Source organism: Candida pseudojiufengensis (assembly GCF_024610245.1).
Source record: "Candida pseudojiufengensis strain CBS 10847 chromosome Unknown scaffold19, whole genome shotgun sequence".
Classification (NCBI taxonomy): Eukaryota; Fungi; Ascomycota; class Pichiomycetes; order Serinales; family Debaryomycetaceae; genus Lodderomyces; species Lodderomyces pseudojiufengensis.
In genome coordinates this window covers 191,438-209,945 of record NW_026261531.1, presented here as the reverse complement: position 1 = coordinate 209,945, position 18,508 = coordinate 191,438, and the positions used below count along the sequence as shown (strand labels likewise).

General features: G+C 29.7%; 7 protein-coding genes across 7 annotated transcripts; 3 read left to right on the top strand and 4 right to left on the bottom strand. All coding sequences in view use genetic code 12, as the record gives it.

Annotated features, from left to right (window-relative positions):
- Positions 1-571: 571 nt before the first annotated feature.
- Positions 572-1,759, bottom strand: MSS51 (Mss51p; the record flags this gene model as incomplete). Its single annotated transcript, XM_051758734.1, has 1 exon — positions 572-1,759. One exon carries the CDS (start codon positions 1,757-1,759, stop codon positions 572-574), a length of 1,188 nt encoding a protein of 395 aa, XP_051613514.1.
- Positions 1,760-2,046: 287 nt separating this feature from the next.
- KGF55_003890 (uncharacterized protein) lies at positions 2,047-2,499 on the top strand (the record flags this gene model as incomplete). Its single annotated transcript, XM_051758733.1, has 2 exons — positions 2,047-2,137; positions 2,210-2,499. 2 exons carry the CDS (start codon positions 2,047-2,049, stop codon positions 2,497-2,499), a joined length of 381 nt encoding a protein of 126 aa, XP_051613513.1.
- A 38-nt stretch (positions 2,500-2,537) lies between these two features.
- KGF55_003889 (uncharacterized protein) lies at positions 2,538-6,890 on the bottom strand (the record flags this gene model as incomplete). Its single annotated transcript, XM_051758732.1, has 1 exon — positions 2,538-6,890. The coding sequence occupies one exon, from the start codon at positions 6,888-6,890 to the stop codon at positions 2,538-2,540; it is 4,353 nt and encodes a 1,450-aa protein (XP_051613512.1).
- A 312-nt stretch (positions 6,891-7,202) lies between these two features.
- SPT7 (SAGA histone acetyltransferase complex subunit) lies at positions 7,203-10,871 on the bottom strand (the record flags this gene model as incomplete). Its single annotated transcript, XM_051758731.1, has 1 exon — positions 7,203-10,871. One exon carries the CDS (start codon positions 10,869-10,871, stop codon positions 7,203-7,205), a length of 3,669 nt encoding a protein of 1,222 aa, XP_051613511.1.
- A 503-nt stretch (positions 10,872-11,374) lies between these two features.
- On the bottom strand, positions 11,375-12,333 carry UBC4 (E2 ubiquitin-conjugating protein; the record flags this gene model as incomplete). The annotated part of the gene is made up of 2 exons (XM_051758730.1): positions 11,375-11,774; positions 12,290-12,333. The coding sequence occupies 2 exons, from the start codon at positions 12,331-12,333 to the stop codon at positions 11,375-11,377; spliced, it is 444 nt and encodes a 147-aa protein (XP_051613510.1).
- A 1,014-nt stretch (positions 12,334-13,347) lies between these two features.
- UGA3 (Uga3p) lies at positions 13,348-15,969 on the top strand (the record flags this gene model as incomplete). The annotated part of the gene is made up of 1 exon (XM_051758728.1): positions 13,348-15,969. The coding sequence occupies one exon, from the start codon at positions 13,348-13,350 to the stop codon at positions 15,967-15,969; it is 2,622 nt and encodes an 873-aa protein (XP_051613509.1).
- A 1,000-nt stretch (positions 15,970-16,969) lies between these two features.
- SIK1 (snoRNP complex protein) lies at positions 16,970-18,505 on the top strand (the record flags this gene model as incomplete). The annotated part of the gene is made up of 1 exon (XM_051758727.1): positions 16,970-18,505. The coding sequence occupies one exon, from the start codon at positions 16,970-16,972 to the stop codon at positions 18,503-18,505; it is 1,536 nt and encodes a 511-aa protein (XP_051613508.1).
- Positions 18,506-18,508: the final 3 nt, after the last annotated feature.

The window sequence follows — 18,508 nt, the reverse complement described above, 5'->3', positions numbered from 1 at the left end:
TTTTTTTTTTTTTTTTTTTTTAAACACAGTATTTATTTAATATACAGACGTTATCTATATAATTCTATAAAACCGGGTCACCTAACGCATTGGTGACTTTTGCGATATTCTAATAGTAGGTAAAAGGCTTGAAGTAGATAAGATATCATATTCAAGCAAAAATCCTGTGGTAATGTGGTGATATATTGTTTGCATTGTCTTTGATTCAATAAAAGATATTCATACAATTGGTTGACTCGTGTTCAAATCTCTCTCAGATAATGACGACTGTTGTCGTCGTCGAGATTTGATCTTTTTGATGAGTCCGCCAATGTATGAGTTGAGTTTATAAATGTCGATTTTGGAAAGGTATTGGTTCCCAATTATAAATTGAATAGATCTTTCCCTTGTAAAATACTTATCCCATATAGGTTGTGTATCAGTACAGTGGAAAGCGTGATGTATGAGTGTATCGGAGTTGCTGTTTTGACAGAAGCGTCAAGTTTTAAATTTTGGTCTCACATATCTGACCTAGTTGACAATATGTACAGATTTATTGATTTATACTAAATTATAAATCTATTTACAGAAATTATTGTTTAATAGCTTCATATCTCTTACCTCTAATACCAAATACTTTACTGTTCAAACTGAAAGTTTCTGTTGGATTAGCATCAATTATATCCAATTTTGTGCATGCAAATTTATTATCGGTTTTATTCATCAAAATATCCAATTCATCATACAATGGATGGTTTTTCAACCAACTGATTTCTTTATCTATATCTTCATTATGGAAACCTGTTATAAATATTGGACATTTTGATTCCAAGAATCCCTTCAATGATTTGTCCCAATGCATTTCATCAGCAGTTTTAAAACCAGGGTGGAAAAGGAAGAACATATCTAAATATGGATCAAAAGGGAATAAATCTCCTGTATCGTATAGTTCATTGAAGAATTGAGAATGGTGATGTATAGTTATTTGATCATCAAATCTTTCGATTAATGGTCTTCCATTTGGAACGTTGGTTGGTGCAAATGATCTACTTTCTTTGTCAAAATAAGATTCAGGTCCAATTAAATGTATTTCAAATCTAGTTCGGGGAAAAAGATATCCAAATTGTTTCCATACATATCCTGGTAACATTGATTCCATTCTTGCTCCTACTATAAATATTCTCATTGGTCTTTCTTTATAATGCGTAACACCTTCAACCATTTTTTGATAAGGTGGATATAATGAGTATCTTAAAGCTCCTAATGATTTAGCTCCTTCGATTGTTAAAGGTCCCTTCGGTTCAATTTGATATGGTGAAAATTTGTGTATGATTGAAGCTATTGTCATTGGGTACGTTAAAACTTTTGTAGCTGCAGCTAAATTGAATTCATCATTCATTGGTGGGAAATCTCTAGTATAAAAAAATGAATCCCAATCACTTATATTAATCATAAAATCTCTTTCTTGTTCCCCAGGAAATGCAAATTCTTCAAATTTTTTCCTCGATCTTAAATCATGTTCATATAAATTCACTTTTTTCAAATTTTCATATTTTTTTAATTCGTGATATTCTTTATCGTTTTCCCATGCTTCTTTTGAGGAATGTGTAGGTATACCCGATAAGGGACAAACATATTCAACTGGCCCTTTAGTGACCGGACAAGATGCTTTAGCTCTTATTATAGCTGCATGCATACGTATATCTTCATATGGCGATTCATCCCAGTTATATAACTTTCTTTCATTTTTCCCACTATTTGGTTGATTCATATTTAGCATTTTCCAAAATAATGAAAAATTCCTCCTATTTGAAACATTACATCGTATGGAATTTTTCGATAAATTTTTTATACAACTAGTTGTGGACATAATCCGAAGGTTGTAAAATATGAAGGAGGGTTTTATAGGTATTTAATGTAGTTGCTTAGTTTAAAGAATTACCCTTATAAAACATATGCACTGAAATTTTTTTTTAAAGAAAAGACACACGGCTGCTTGGTAGCAAAATAAACTTGATTACAGTTATCACCTCATCATCGGGCAACTACAATCATTGAAATGAGGAGATGGTTAAACTAACCGATGAAAGCAGAGCCTTTCATTACGGTGTCTATTCAATTGTGTTTAAAATACCACCTGGAAAAGTTACATCATATGGTATGTTTAACTTAAAAATACGCCATGGAACAAAATCTAACGCGTATTAAGGTCATATTGCTTATTTATTAGATAAACCTCAGAATTCACGACAAGTTGGGTCATCCTTGAAACATTGCTCTATGATATTTCAAGACTTGAACCAAGGTTTTGATCCAAGAGAAGAAGAGTATTTAAATATAGAGAATTTACCTTGGTGGAGAGTTTTGGCTAGTTCTGGTAAAATATCAGAAAGAGGTAATTCAAGAAGTCAATACGAACAAGCTGATCGATTGAGGAATGAGCATGTCAACGTGTCTGACAATCATTTCGTCGATTTAGATGAATTTGGTTGGTTTCCAGATTATGTTGATTTATCATGACATTCATTTCTTTAAATTTATCTATAAAAGTCCTTTTATTACGTAATTATTTTCTTCATTGCATTTTTGGAGTTTTTGTCTCTTGTATTTTGAGATTTCGGTGAAGAGCTTTTTCTAAATGATCCATTACCATTCTTCTGATTCTTGGATTTTTTACCATTTGTGATATTCATTGATCCCATTTCCATTTGAACTTTTTTACTCTCTTCCTGCCACCATCTCTCGAATTCTTGTTCTTTTTGAATCTCGGATAATGATTTTCTTGTTAAATTCTCCTCTCTCGCTTGTTCTTTTTGTAAAGTTTCATTCAACATAATTTCAGTCAAAGATGGAGTTGCTGATTTCATTGATGAAAGTGAAGAGCTAGATGAATTGATTTGATATGTTGTGAATTTTGTTTCATTGGTACTGGAGGATGATGGATGAGTATTATTTATTGCAACGGATGATTTGTTTTTCTTTAATCCTAATGCTGGAAATTTGCTTGCAATCGAATTGGATGTAGGAGATGGATTTGTAATTGAAGACCAAGGAGCAATATCTGAATTTTGATTTCCGATTTCTGGGGTGGTATTTGTATCTTTATTTGCTTCATTCAAAGCAGCAGCAGCTGCAATTTTTTTACGCTCTTTCTGTGATAATTTAATGTGTGGACCCATTTTAGGTTTAAATTGTTTTGATTCCGATAATTTAGTCTCGAATGATGTAGGTGGTTCGGGAGTAAATGCTTTTGACCCACTAGCAGATGCAATGAATGAATCTGGTGAAGCCCAAGTTGATTGAGGACTTAAACCATTTAACAGTGGTGATTTAATTGTTGTTGCTGGATTGATTGAATTAGGTATGGGTTTACTTTTAAAATCCTGTTTGGGTTTCAAGCTTTGTAAATCATCTTGTGACAATTCAATGTGTTTTGGTTTGCGAGATCTCTTTCCAACTGTTATAAAACCTGTATCCAGGGATTCTTCTTCAACAGCAACCGATGATTCCTTGATCGACGAACTGGTTCCAGTACCTCCATTGTTATTGCTTTTCGCCCAGTTTGCTCTAAAATCTATGATATCTGAATTCAAGGTCGAGCTTTTCCTAGATTTTTTCTTCTTAGGAACTGACTCTTTGGTCTTTTTCACCTCCAACTTACTGTCCACCAAAGGTTCAAAAGAAGCAAAACCTTTTCCATCACTCATGAAGTAATTATTGAACTTGTCAATATCCTCAACAAATTCTTCAACTTTGACATGACTTTCTATCCATTTCTCATCTTTCTTTTCATAAAACTTACATCTATCCAAGATCAATACATTTGTTTCCAATTTTTGCAAAACATCTTTGGGGATAGCAATAAAAGATGGATTAAACATTAATACCTCCAAATTGTTATATATACACCAACAACAATTCAAAAATAATTTAGAAGCAGATAAGTAGTCCGCATGAGTTAACAACACAAGAACATTTTCTAGGGTGATAAATCCAATCACAGCGACTTCTAAAATCGATTTTAAATCAAACATTAATAATTCATCAGCAATTTCAATCATTTCCAAAATCTCATTCACAAATAAATCATTCTCCTCAAATTTATAATCCAAAGAGTTCAAAATAGTGGAATCGTCTGCTCCATAAACATGACGCAAAATTATTTGCATTTGAGTTGTACTGATTCCACTAAAATCTAAAGTTGTGATGCCGGTATCCCATCTCTCTGATAGGATAGTTTCAAAGAAAGCAGACCTAGTTCTCAAAATGTATGAATGTGCAAATAACTTTCCGTCTTTTAATTTGAATATGACATCACCTTCTGAGTCCAATAAGTTAACCGACAACCCGACGAGGTTATTTTGGGATAATTTCAAGTTAAATAAATCAACTATTTCATCATATTCAGTTTGAACTATCTTCAAATCCTCTGGAACTTTTGATCGAGACCCATAAACTACCTGAAGATCAATTTTTTTGTCCAAATAAATACTTTGAAGAATTAGTAGCAATGAAAAAGCTCTAGTTTGAGATTTAACCATAAGTGTTGAAGATTCAGGCATCCACTCTGCCTCAAAACTCTTCCCTACTATGATGTTGTTGCTTGAATTGACAATTGACTTAAACACTGGTGAAAAATGAGCCAAAACATCAATATGAAATCCAATGACTGATCCAGGTTCATTCTGAAATTTGATGCAACCATCATAAAATTTGATATCATCGTTGTTCTTATTGTAAGAGCAAAATTCATGTAGAAGATAAGACTCATCCGACTTCAACATTTCTTCCAAAGACTTATCATACACCGGCACGTACCTTTCTGACCAATGAATACTCTTAAACTTTTGTCGATGATAAATTTCGTTTAATCGGTCCTCAATAGTTGTGTCAATGGCAGGTTTATTACTATCTCGAGGATAATCATCTTCAGCAACTTTCAAAGATTCATCAAAGAACGAAGTGATGTAAGTTCTATTCTCCGACACCTTAGTTGTCTTCATTAATTGCTCTTGTTTTCTATTGTTGACATTTTCACCTATTGGTGCCAAGTGTTTGAAATCTACCCAAAATTCATTTTTGTTTAATTCCACAGGTAACAAATCAATATCATCTCTTATAAATCCAAATGATAAAAATTTTGAATCACAAGTGACTTTGACAATTTTATTTAAATTTTCGAGTTTTTTGAATTTGTTTTTATTATTTACAGGTATTGGCAATGTAGCCGCACTCATGGAATTTTTTCGTTGAGTTGAAGATTGTGACGTTTTTAAAAACACTGATCCATCTTTTGTACATAAAATAACTGAACCATCTGAACCACAATCAAAGTCTATGGCAACCATATGGTCATTATGAGCTTTCCAAACAACGTTATATTTTGTTTGTTTTATATCTGAACAATCAACATTAAAACTCATTATTGAGCCATTAGATAATAAAATCATAGTTACATCACTACCTCGAGTAACTATTTTTTCTATAATTGCAGCTTGAGTTAATTTAGGTGGCTTAAATAAATCAAAATATTTGTCTCCTAAACCTTTAATTGGAATTTTGGGCAATTTGTAATGTTGAAAATTATGAAAAACATGAATATCATTGAAAATTGTTACAACACAAGTGCATAGTTCAGATGTACTAACAAGTTTGATTTCATCTCTTAAACTTACTAATTTTGGAGAAGGTTGAATTTCTCCAACGACCATTTGATCATGTAGTTTGATTTCAACATCACCATTTACGCACTGTAATCCCATTTGACCAGCGTTTAGTCCCCAAAAGAATAACTTATTTTTGGACCAGCTAACAGTATGAATTTTCGAAACTGCAATTCCCAAAAGTTTTTCATCACGATGTTTTCTAATTTCTCCCATCACTAAAGTAGGTGTAGGTATAAAATCATCCAAGTAATTGTTCAGTTTCTTGTTCGAAGCAGGACTACTAACCCCTAACTGATTGAAACTATTTGAGCCCCATGCATAGATTTCATTGTTTGACGTCAATATGACAGTATGGTTATTTGAAATCGCCACTTGTCTAATGTATTGTGAGTCACTCAATTCATTGAAAAACTCAATTCTTTTATATTTGAAAGTACTACTTGAATTGTCACCATGACCTAAACGGCCTCTAGATCCGACCCCACATGAATATACTTGTCTGTCATGTGTCAATACAATTGAATGATATTTCGAAATAGCCATTGCCTTGAATCTTGGTCTTTGCAATCTGTCATTGATTGATTCCGAATCATCCTGATCTTGTACAAATGATTCATTTGAAACATTGATAGGCACCGATCGATCTTTTGAATCCCCTAAACCTAGTTGATTATTGCTGTTACATCCAATGACATAAATATCTGACCCCCCTCTAAATTCATCCCAATTAATGAGAGGTGATTTCATGGAAATAATTTTACTTGCATCTTCCTTTTCATCGATTTCATTCAATTTGGAATCTATAAACCGATAAGTAAACTCATAGGTATCATTTATATTGATATATTCTGGAATCCATCTAAGATTTTTGAAATCATTATCCATTAATTGTAAAGGAGTTAATCCACATCTATCTTTACATTTCAACAATTCAACAAATATTCCATTAGATGAAAATAAATTATTAGTCAAATTTATACTATTCAAATATTCAATTAAAATATTAAAACAAGCTAATCGTTTATAATGAATGATATAATGTAAACAATTCCAACCATTTTCATAATCGCAACATGATAAAATTGATTTTAAATTTGAATTCTTTATTAAGACATTGCTAAAATATTCATGATCATTTAATAAGATTGTAATATGTAAAATAGTTCTTCCAAATATATCCCTTTTGGATATATCTTCTTTTGTTAATTTTTTGAATTTTAAAACATTTTCATTATTATTTTGCATACGATTTTACTAATATAAAATTTAAAAGGATCTTTGGTAAGGACGTTGAAAGTTATATATGTAATTTTTAATGACTTGCTCTATAGATTCTATAGCATTTGAGGTATTGAATATGAATAATAAGTTGAAAGTGTTTGTATTTGGTTGTAAAAATGATAATAGCAGTTTAGTTAATAGAATTTTCTTTCCGCTGTTTCATTTTCCAACCTTAAACGACACGACACATTGCACGTTTTTTAAAGAAAGTACATAGTCAAGAAAACCAATACTACGAATAAAGACAAGCATCTTTTATAAGATCTATCATTAATATTACATATCGGCCGTATCCACTGCTTCATTTGGTACTTCCAAAGATTTTTCTGAAGAAAAACTTTTCCTATTTGAATCATCATTATCATCATTATTATTTTCATCTTTCTTTGACTTTTCCTGACTGTCTTCCTTTACTTTGTCTTCATGAGCGTCCAAACTTTTCTTCTTCATGGCGGTTTCGTCATTTTTATCATCAATAGCTTTCTCCTCCACTTTTGGTGGATTCTTGGGTTCATCACCATCAACTTTCTCCTCTGTTTCTTCCTCTTCCTCCAAAATTTCAGGAACGAAAAAACTATTTGCAATAATTTTCTTTTTAATAGAAGTTATCTTACCAGTTGGTGGTAATTTCGGTCTTATATTTCTTTGTTTTTGAGGTAATTCATCATCTTCAATAAGGTAAAATTCTGAATCAGGTGGTAAATCAAGTGATTCACCTTTTTTCTTTTGATTTTTAATATATTGTTGTTTTGATTTTTCAAGAAGTTTTTCATAAAATGGAACTAATAATCCAATTTGAAGATTTACATCTGATGCTTTTAAACTTGATGGTTCATATTCATTTAAATCTTCATATTTGTTTTGTTTTGTACTTGAACCATTCAGTATATATTGATTATGTAATCTCAGGTGTAATAAATGAATTGGAATTGATGAACTTAACATATTTAATTCTTTATCTAAACCTAATTCTTTAAAACCAAAAAAATCATCACCTAAATCATTTGAAAAATCTCCAGTAATGAATTGTTCAGAATTATCATCAAAATTTTTTTCATTAAAATTTTCTAATCCTGGTCTTAATAAATCTTTTAAAAAATTTGATAATGCTGATCTTAAATCTTTTAATTTATCTTTTTGTTTTAATATTCTTTCTTGAATGAAAGTGTATAGATCATCTGGTTTATCAACACCATTTTCTAACAACGATAATAATAATATTTCTCTAGCATTTAATTTATTTTTAGAATTTGTTTCAGAATGTAATTTCATCGATTTGGCAATATTACCAATATATTTTTCTGCAACTTGAGCTAAAGTATTTATAGCTGGTGCTTCAGTTGTTTCAAATCCTGTTTGCATAGCAATTTTCGCTATATTCCTTCGTAGAACTGCATATTGAACCTTATGAGTATTTGAATCATGGTTTGATAATTTGGATATGGAGTCAACATCTACTTCTTTAAGCAGTTCTATTTCTGGTTGTTTCATTTGAGTATGATGAATAAATTGTTGTGTTTGTAATTGTCTTATTAATGAAATTTTAAAACAAATCTTTCTTATCTCTTGAATTTCAGATATATTTTCAAAATAAACTTTATTCAACCCAGTTTTATTAGATAGTATAAAGTCAGATTGTATTTTACTAGCATCACCATTAGATTGTTGTAATATGATATCAACTAATTTATTTTCTGCTTTTTCTTCTTCTTCTTCATTAAAACCAGAAAATTCAAATCCAGGAATACCACCAGTGACATCATATTCCATTAAGTATGGTTCATCATTTTCCAATAAATTCGTTGATTTAGAAATAACTTCTTTATTTGATAAATATTGATTGAAATTTGCCATTTCATGAGATTTTCGAAGAATTGCAGGTGCATCTGATTTTAAATGTAATTTTGAATCAAATAAATTAGATCTAGACTCACAATAATTGGCTCTTGATTTTGCTGTTAAAGTTCTCCATGCTTGTAATTCAGGATCAAATTCTTCTTCATCTTCATTTTCAGCTGATCCATTTGAAACTGCCAAAGCACCGTTATTTAAATTATCATTATCTTCATCTTCGTCTTCTTCATCCTCATGTACTGCAGTGCTGCCATTTGTTTGAAAGTTAATCTGATCGTTGTTATTGCTTAAATCATCAGAATCAACAGCAATTGGAGTCCCAACTCTGGAAGGACTACTAGTACCATTATTACTTCCAACTGCATCCGCTTTTAATTCATCTTGCCTAGTTCTTTTCCTTCCTTTTTTAGCCAGTTTTTTCCCAGCTCCACCACCTTCTTCATCTTCTTCTTCTTTCTTGATTTCATTATCTTCTTCTTCTTTCTCTATTTCAGATCTATTCTTTATAGTAATTTCAGGAATCAATGGTATCAATTTTAACGATTTTTTCTGCATAGCTATCGCATGAGCTCTTATGAAATGTTTTGGATCGGCATTATAAGTTAAACAATTACTCCATATAAGCATCAAATCATCTACAAATTCTTGCTTAGAATTATATGACAAATTCTTTAGCTTTTTCAAAACAGTATTTAAATCCATTGGTTTTTTAATAATTAATCCATAATTTGGAGCTTCTCTTTTTGATACTTTGTTTAAGAAAAAAGTAGAATGTTCAGTAAAATTACGTAATTCCGTAACTACTTTCTCACAAGCTTCATATAATTCTTCTTGTCCAACTCGTTCATCATTTGCCCATTTTCCTCGATTCTTTCGTACATCCATAAATAATGTTCTTAATTCATGGTCATTGAGAGCGATTTTATCTCTTTTGTAATGAATTTTTGAAAGTAACAGTCTTAGTGAAGTCGAAGACATTCCCAAAGCAATATCCATGTTATTGTTACTTTGATTCTGCTGGGATGATTTTAATTTTGATGTATCATTTTTATCAATCTTGACATTTTCCATTTGTAAATCTGATTGTTCTAACTTTCTTCTTTTTATTAATGTCTCTCTATCATATTCAAAATTATGATATACTTTATTGAATTCACGGATTAGTTTATCTTGATCGTCTTTATTAGTTTCAGGTTCAGATGTTTGTGGTCTTGAACTTGACCTCTCGTTATTTTCAGATTCAGATGTTCGTGGTGGTTGTTCCTTCAGTTTGAATATGGATAAAGGAATTTCTAAGATTAATTGATTTTCCTCATTAAACTGTAGAATTTTGTCATCTTCCAGTTGATGAGCCTTTTCTTCTAAATTGGATGTCTTGTTGTCTTGTTCTTCTTCATCTTCATCAAAATCATAATCTTCCTCTTCTTCTCGTATTTTAGGTTTAATTACTTCTAGCTCCACAACTTTTTTAGTTTCTTCATGATCATTATCTTCTATAGAATCAATTAATTCATAATCATCATCAATCTCATCAATTTTATTTAATTCATTATTCAGTCTTTCAAGCTCATAATAAAAGTCTATAGCTTTCTCCCATAAAAGATATCGAATGTGAAGTGCTAATTTTTTGATCATTTTAGTTCCTTCTTCAAATATTATATCTGGATTTGTTTCAAGTTCATTTTGAGTTGATAGTAGTAACTTTGACTCACCTTCGGTTTCTTTAGATTTTGAGTTTTTATTTGTTAGTGGTGTATTTCGATCTGCTGAAGTAGACACTCGTTTCAGATTGTCATTTGAATATTCGTCAATTTCACTTTCTTCCAAGTTGTCTAGCACGGATTTTTCAATAGATTTATCCTCTTCAGTTCCCGTCTCATCCGTTCGATCATTATTATATTTAAGATATACATTCCCATCAAGGAAATACAGCCAGACTTCAAAATTTTCTAAAGATAATATATAATTTATAATAGTAAATTGATTTTCATTTAAAAATGATTGAAAAAAATTTTGTTGATTATTTAATTTTAATGCTAAATTATATAGTGTCTTGGGATTATTAAATCTGAAAAAATTTAGTTTCTCCATAGCTCTGTGTTATATTATCATTTGGGTGTTGTTTATGTACTGAATTGTTGTAAATTTGTTAGTTGAATTTGGTTGTAAAAAATAAAAACGATTGAAAATGTGAAAAGTTTATGTTCTGTGAACTTGTTCAGAATGGTTGGGGGAATTTAATAGGTTATAGTATAGGACGTTTACTTGAGTAATGTATACCAAGTAAAAATTTTCGATTGATTGAGCTGTAGATGGATTGAGCTAAATGTTTCGTGATAAATTTAAAACTTCTATTCACAATCGGTCTAAACAAATCTCACATTTTTTGTTTTGTTTTTTTTTATAGAGATTTTTAAAACAAATTAATTTTATACAATTATTGATACTTCGTACGTAAATGTTAAGCTTCAGAGAGTTCGAAGTAGTAAGAAAAATCACCTACATTTTCTAAATTTAGTATAATTGAACAAAGAACTATGCATTTATTATTCATATGTACTCTCTAGCTTCACTATTTAAACATTATATTTATATCAAACAGCATATTTTTTTGTCCATTCTTTAGCAGTAGCTTCATATTTCTTTCTGTCTTGTTTATAAATATGAGCAATTTCTGGAACTAATGGATCATCAGGATTAGCATCAGTTAATAAAGAACAAATTGATAATAATACTTTTGAAATTGTTAAAGCTGGAGACCATTGATCTTTTAAAATATCTAAACAAATGTTACCATTTGAATTAATATTTGGATGATATATTTTAGTTGTGAATGCAATCTTTGGTGGTTTAAATGGATAATCAGTTGGGAAATGAATACTTAAAAAAAATACACCTCCAGCATATGGAGAATCTGGTGGTCCCATTATTGATGCTTGCCAATGGTATAAATCATCACCCACTGGTCCTGCTGAACAAGATGATGGTGGATCTCTGATTTGATTGTTAGTATAATGTTGATGTTAAGTAAAATTTGGTTTGTCCAGAAAAAAAAATAGTAGTCACACTAGCATAAATTCATTAATTTATTGAAATCTCCGTTGATGCCTTGATTGACTCCAAGAATAAGCAGGTGTATATCTGATAAGGCTAACTGATTGCGATCCTTTAAATATATCTGGTGTAGAACCTCAACTTTATCTTCGAAATTTGTTCACATGACGTGACTCGAATTTGTTGTATTAAATATCACAAGGTTACGCCACCAATAGAATTGAAATGTCCAAATCAACGAAGCTTTTCATAACCTATCACATCAACAATGATGATCACCACTTTAATGCGATCATATTAACCTTTGAAATGGTAAGCTAGACTTATTACACTACCATATACGTATGTGAAATATTATTGCTAATCTGATCTAGTCATCCAAAAAAAAATTTAAAATCGAGTTTGATTTGACTATTATATTCTCTCTTCAAATCCAATACTAGTTTGAAACATACCTTCCCAAGTCTGATAATTCTTTATTAATACGTTTTAATGACATTTTTGATTACTGTATTGTTGGATTAAGTTGTGTTGTAAATATATATATGTTGATAATAAATTTGGTTGTATTAATAATAAATTATATTTTTTTTAATTTATGATAAATTTTTAAACGTTGAACTTTTTCTTTAAGTAGCTTAATAATTTATTATGAAACAATTATGAAATTTACTATTAGAAGTTGGTAGCATTGTGAGAGTAAAAGTAGTGTACTGTTGATCAACAGAAAAAAACTAATTTTTTTGTACAATCGACTAATTTAGAAAAATCTAAACTTCGATTTGGTAGCAAAAAGATTTGGTGGTGTCCTCGTCTTAGATCTAGTACGAGTAATTCATATTGAACGACCCAGAATCTCATCACGGCATGGCTTTAGCACGCGGTAATTCTGGATTTCAATTATCATCGTAACAAGAGCTATTTTCATAGTACGATAACTCAAAATTAGTACTAACAAATGTTGATTGACACGTCGTATTGATCTCCATATACCTGATTTCCCAAACAAGAAGTTAATCTCCATAAGAGTCACGGACGTACGATACTGCATGATTTAAATATAATTTTAGATAAATAATATTTGATTCTACCAGATCTAATAAATTAGCACCCTAATACTGTAGTTACGATAAAATAATATTTTATTATTCAAGTATAAGAGTGGACAACCAAATCCTAAATTAGAAGTAGGGTTTAAATTGATACATTATTTATATGCTCTTATGTTCAGCTTAAATTGAACAATCAATAGCCCCATATAATCCACGATTTTTTTTTTTGCATCAATTGTGAATAAAAGAGATACCAGAAATCGATTTTATCAAAAGTTTATTGTTCTTCCTTTTTTGACAAAACTTTCAACCAACAAGTCAATTTAATTATACTAGACAATAACCTTATCAATATATGTAATAACCAACCAAAGGCTTATTTGTAAATAGAGCATTAATTTTAGGGAAAGCAAACAATTTATTGTAACAATTATTTCATTTCCAATTTACCTAATTATTGAATGTTAGTCACATTTAATTCAAGAACCAAAAATCCTACTTCGAATAACGATAACGAAAATACAGCTAATAGAATCAATTTGAATTCAAATGGACCAACAACAAAAGTTAAACATGAGCATACAACAAATATGACACCATTTGTTAATACAACAAAACCCTCAGTATCCACAAGTACTACGAATTCAAAAGTATCAAAACCAATTCATAATAAGTCTACGTCAAACTCAACAACTACACCTTCAATTTCAATTTCAAATTCCAACATAAATCGAATAAACAATTCATCAGATTTTCATTTATTTAAAGAAAATTCAAGATCAAAACTAGGTTGTTTAACTTGTAAAATTCGAAAGAAGAAATGTGATGAATCTAAACCAAAATGTGGAGATTGTAATAGATTAAATAAAAATTGTTATTATATCGATTATCATAATATGAATAATGAGGAAATAAAAGAATTAAAGAAAAAAGTTGAGAATGAAGAAAGTTCAAATAAATTAAGGAAACGGAAAATAAAGTCAAAACCAATCAAGATTGAAGATGAAAAAGACAAAAGATCTCCAAATATTCATTTAAATTCAAATCTTAAAAATGGTATGTTCAATAATATTGGAATTACAAGCGTCAATGAGGATAACAAGTCAAAAGTATATGGCTATGTATCTGATGTAAGGTCAACGACTTCTGGAACTATTTCAGATTCATCAACAAATACAACAAATTATCAACTGACAAATACAAGTGCTATACCCTCGTCTACTACTCCTAACTTGACTAGTATCCATCCAATATCTCAAGTTACATCACCAATAAGAATGAACTCTCCAACAATTCAAAGTTTAATGAATCCAATGGAAGAAACACAAACAAGTGAGATTCAAGAAACCAACAACCTTTCAACTAATCCGATCCACCGAATTACTCATACAGAACCTTTAGTTCAAGAGAAAGATTTACAGAACTGCTTACCAGAGCTGAGTCCATTACCATTAACAACTATAGATCCATTACATGATTTCTCAATAAAAGGTTCAAACCTGTTTCCAGTCAATTCCCCATCTCCAATGGCATTTTTAAATCTACTACGTGACTTGAATGAATCAAATGGTAACAACTGTAACAATACTTATAAACACCGTAGCTCAAACCAATTAGAAGAAACAGAAGGCAATGATGATGGCACTGAACAATCGTATAGTCAAGAACTTAGACAATTCATATCATCACCTGATTTTTCATCAATGGTAGAATCTTTTGATGATAATTCTCATAATCTGCATTCATACAATGAACTAATATCAAATTTAAATGCTCATTTAACTCCAATGCCTCAAGCATCATTATATATCCCTGAACTAGCTGATCCTCAATATTATTTTTTATACTATTATTATGTTGATGTTGTATCTAGTAAAATATCAGTAGCTCCAGTAACTCAAATTGGTTCAAATTCTTATCAAAAAGTATTTTTACCATTAGCTCATAAAGATAAAGGTGTATTTTATAGTATATTAGCATGGGCTAGTTATCAATTAGGTGGAGAATGGAGTTCAGAAGCTATTAAATTTGTTAAAGTTGCAATGTATCATTTTAATAATTCCAAAGAAAATAATCGAACATCAATTATAAATAAATTAGCAACTTTATTAATTTTATGTGGTGCTGAAATATGTAATGGTGATGTTAAAAATTGGACAATATATTTAGAATGGGGAGCAAAACTTTTAAAAACAAATGGTGGAATATTAAAATTTAATAAATCAAAAGAAGAAAATTGGTTAATTACTAATTTTGCTTATCATGATTTATTAGCTAGTTCAACTAGTGAAAGAGGTACTTATTTTGCAGCTAATGAATATGATAAAATATTTGACGATCATGATAATTTTTTACAAGGACAAATTCATTCTTTATTAGGTGTTTCAAAAAGATTATTTACAATTATTGGAAATATTTCAACTTTGTTATATGAAAGTAAAAAAATTTTAAAAGAATATTATACAAGAGGTGTAAATAATCATTTTGAACAAAGTAATGAATATTTAAATAAATTTGATGATGAAGATATACTTCAAAATGGTAATGAAGGTGATGATGAATCAATTATGAGTGATCATACAAAAGCTAGTAAATTATTATTAATTGTAATTGATCAAGCTAAAAATTTAGAAAAAGAAATAGATGAATCAAAACCTGATAAAAATAATTTATATAATTTATCTGATCAAGATTTAGAATTACAATTAACATTATTTGAAGCATTTCAAATAAGTGCTAAATTGTTTCTTAGAGAATCAGTTTTAAAATGTAATCCATCCCATTTAGAATCACAAATATTAAATAATGATCTTATTAAATGTCTTGATATTTTAATTGGTACATCAGTTCAATCATCATTAGTATTTCCTATATTTATATCAGGTATACATTGTGTTTCTAAACATGATAAAGAACAAATGATTTTAAGAGTTGATTCTTTTATTAAATTATATGGAATGTTTAATGCTAATAGAGTTAAAGAATTTATGCTTAGAATATGGGATTTGAATTCTAATGGTGATAAGGTTGTTGATTGGCATGAAATGTTGAAAGAATTAGGTTGGGATATAAATTTTGCTTGATAAGATGGGTCTTAATTCTACTTTTTTTTTTTTTTCTTTCAAGCAATTTATTAAGTTATTTACCTATAGGTACATATATAAACCTACAAAATAAACGCATATAATTCATCTGGGTTTTGAGGAAACCATTTATTATCCAAGAACAATCCGGTGAAAACCTCAAAGTTTTAAGTAATGTTTAGTTTTTAGTTAATTATACAATCACCATTTAACTGGGTAATTGTAGTTAAAATTGTTTATCATCTCTGTAAAAATTGAAAATTGATTAATTTTTCTGGTTCTTGTCGTCGTCGTTTAATTAACAACTTAACGGCGACAAGGTATTTGTTGAGATGGAGGAGATTTAAAGCAGTTAATGAAGGATTGGCAATCCAATTTGAAAAGTCTTTTCAAAGTCCCGGATTTTTGGTCTGTAGTCATATGAAATTGGTATGACTACAATTGAGATAAACATGTTGATGATACTCCCGTGCCGGGATCTCTGTTTCACATAAAGTACATTGTTTCATTTGATTACCATTCACACTCCATGTCTCAAGTTAAATCGATGAATTGTATCTAATCCATCAGGATATTTCCTTTTGGTTTTGTAAAGTTTCCGAAAGAATTTTGCCCAATTGCGTGTGGTTAATTTCCAACTCCATTTATAGTTTCCAACTCCATTTATTGGGGATTTCAAACTGGATTGCTAATTCTTCATTAACTGCTTTAAATCTCCTCCATCTACTTTATAGCATATATTGATATATTTGCTTCTGTTTTCTGGTATAATTTTGTATGGATATATAAAGTGTGTCAAGACTTTAATATTAAGACATCAATATCTGTCATTGCGTCAAAAGTTTACGAGTGCGTTTTTATGCTACTCATAGATTTCAAATTTTCTCATCTCTTAAACAATATTGAAAAAAAAAAAGAGGAAAAGTCAAAGATTAAAGCGATAGACTAACGAATCTTAAGCAGCCTCAACACTCACTAACATCCATTTTCACAAATCATCATGGCTGGGTTAGACTATCTTTTATTCGAAGAGGCTACCGGATATGGTATTTTCAAAGTCCTCATACAACAAGATGATATAGCATCAAGATCAAAAGAAGTTCAAGAAGCATCAAATGATTTATCTAAATTTTCAAAAATGGTTGAATTGATTTCATTTGCTCCGTTTAAAGGTGCAGCACAAGCTTTAGAAAATGCCAATGACATTTCTGAAGGTTTAGTTTCCGACTATTTAAAAGAAGTATTAGAACATAATTTACCAAAAACTTCTAAAAAAATAAGTTTAGGAGTAAGTGATAAAAATTTAGGTCCTTCAATAAAAGAAATTTTTCCAAATGTAGATGTTTTATCAAATGAAATTGTACAAGATTTTTTAAGAGGAATAAGAGTATTTGGAGCAAAATTATTTAAAGATTTACAAGAAGGAGATATTGAAAGAGCTCAATTAGGGTTAGGACATGCTTTTTCAAGAGCTAAAGTTAAGTTTTCAGTTCAAAAAAATGATAATCATATTATACAAGCCATTGCTTTATTGGATCAATTAGATAAAGATATAAATACTTTCTCAATGAGAGTTAAAGAATGGTATGGATGGCATTTCCCAGAATTAGCTAAAATTGTACCTGATAATTATCAATATTCAAAATTAGTATTATATATTAAAGATAAATCAAATTTAACTGAAGATGACTTACATGATTTAACAGCTATTTTAAACGATGATGCTGGATTAGCTCAAAAAGTCATTGATAATGCTAAAATTTCAATGGGTCAAGATATAAGTGAACAAGATATGAACAATATCATTACATTTGCTCAAAGAACAGTTAATTTAACTGAATATAGACAACAATTATACAAATATCTTACAGATAAAATGCATACAGTTGCACCAAATTTATCTACTTTAATTGGTGAAGTTGTAGGTGCAAGATTAATTTCACATGCTGGTTCATTAACTAATTTATCAAAACAAGCAGCATCAACTGTTCAAATATTAGGTGCTGAAAAGGCTTTATTCAGAGCTTTAAAAACAAAAGGTAATACTCCAAAATATGGTTTGATTTATCATTCATCTTTTATTGGTAAAGCTGGTGCTAAAAATAAAGGTAGAATTTCAAGATATTTAGCAAATAAATGTTCAATCGCTTCAAGAATTGATAATTATAGTGACGAACCAACTACTGCATTTGGTGAAGTATTGAAAAAACAAGTTGAAGATAGATTAAAATTTTATGATACTGGTTCTGCACCAATGAAAAATACAGATGCTATAAAGGCAGCATTAGCTTTGAATAGTGCAAATGGTGATAATATGGAAATAGATGAAGTTGTAGAAGAAGCTGATGATGAAAATGAAGATGATGAACCAAAAAAATCAAAGAAAGATAAAAAGGAAAAGAAAGATAAAAAGGATAAGAAAGAAAAGAAGGATAAAAAAGATAAGAAAGATAAAAAAGAAAAGAAAGAAAAGAAAAGAAAAGCAGATGATGGAGAAGAAACACCTAAAAAGAAAAAGAAGAAATCGAAGGATTAATAG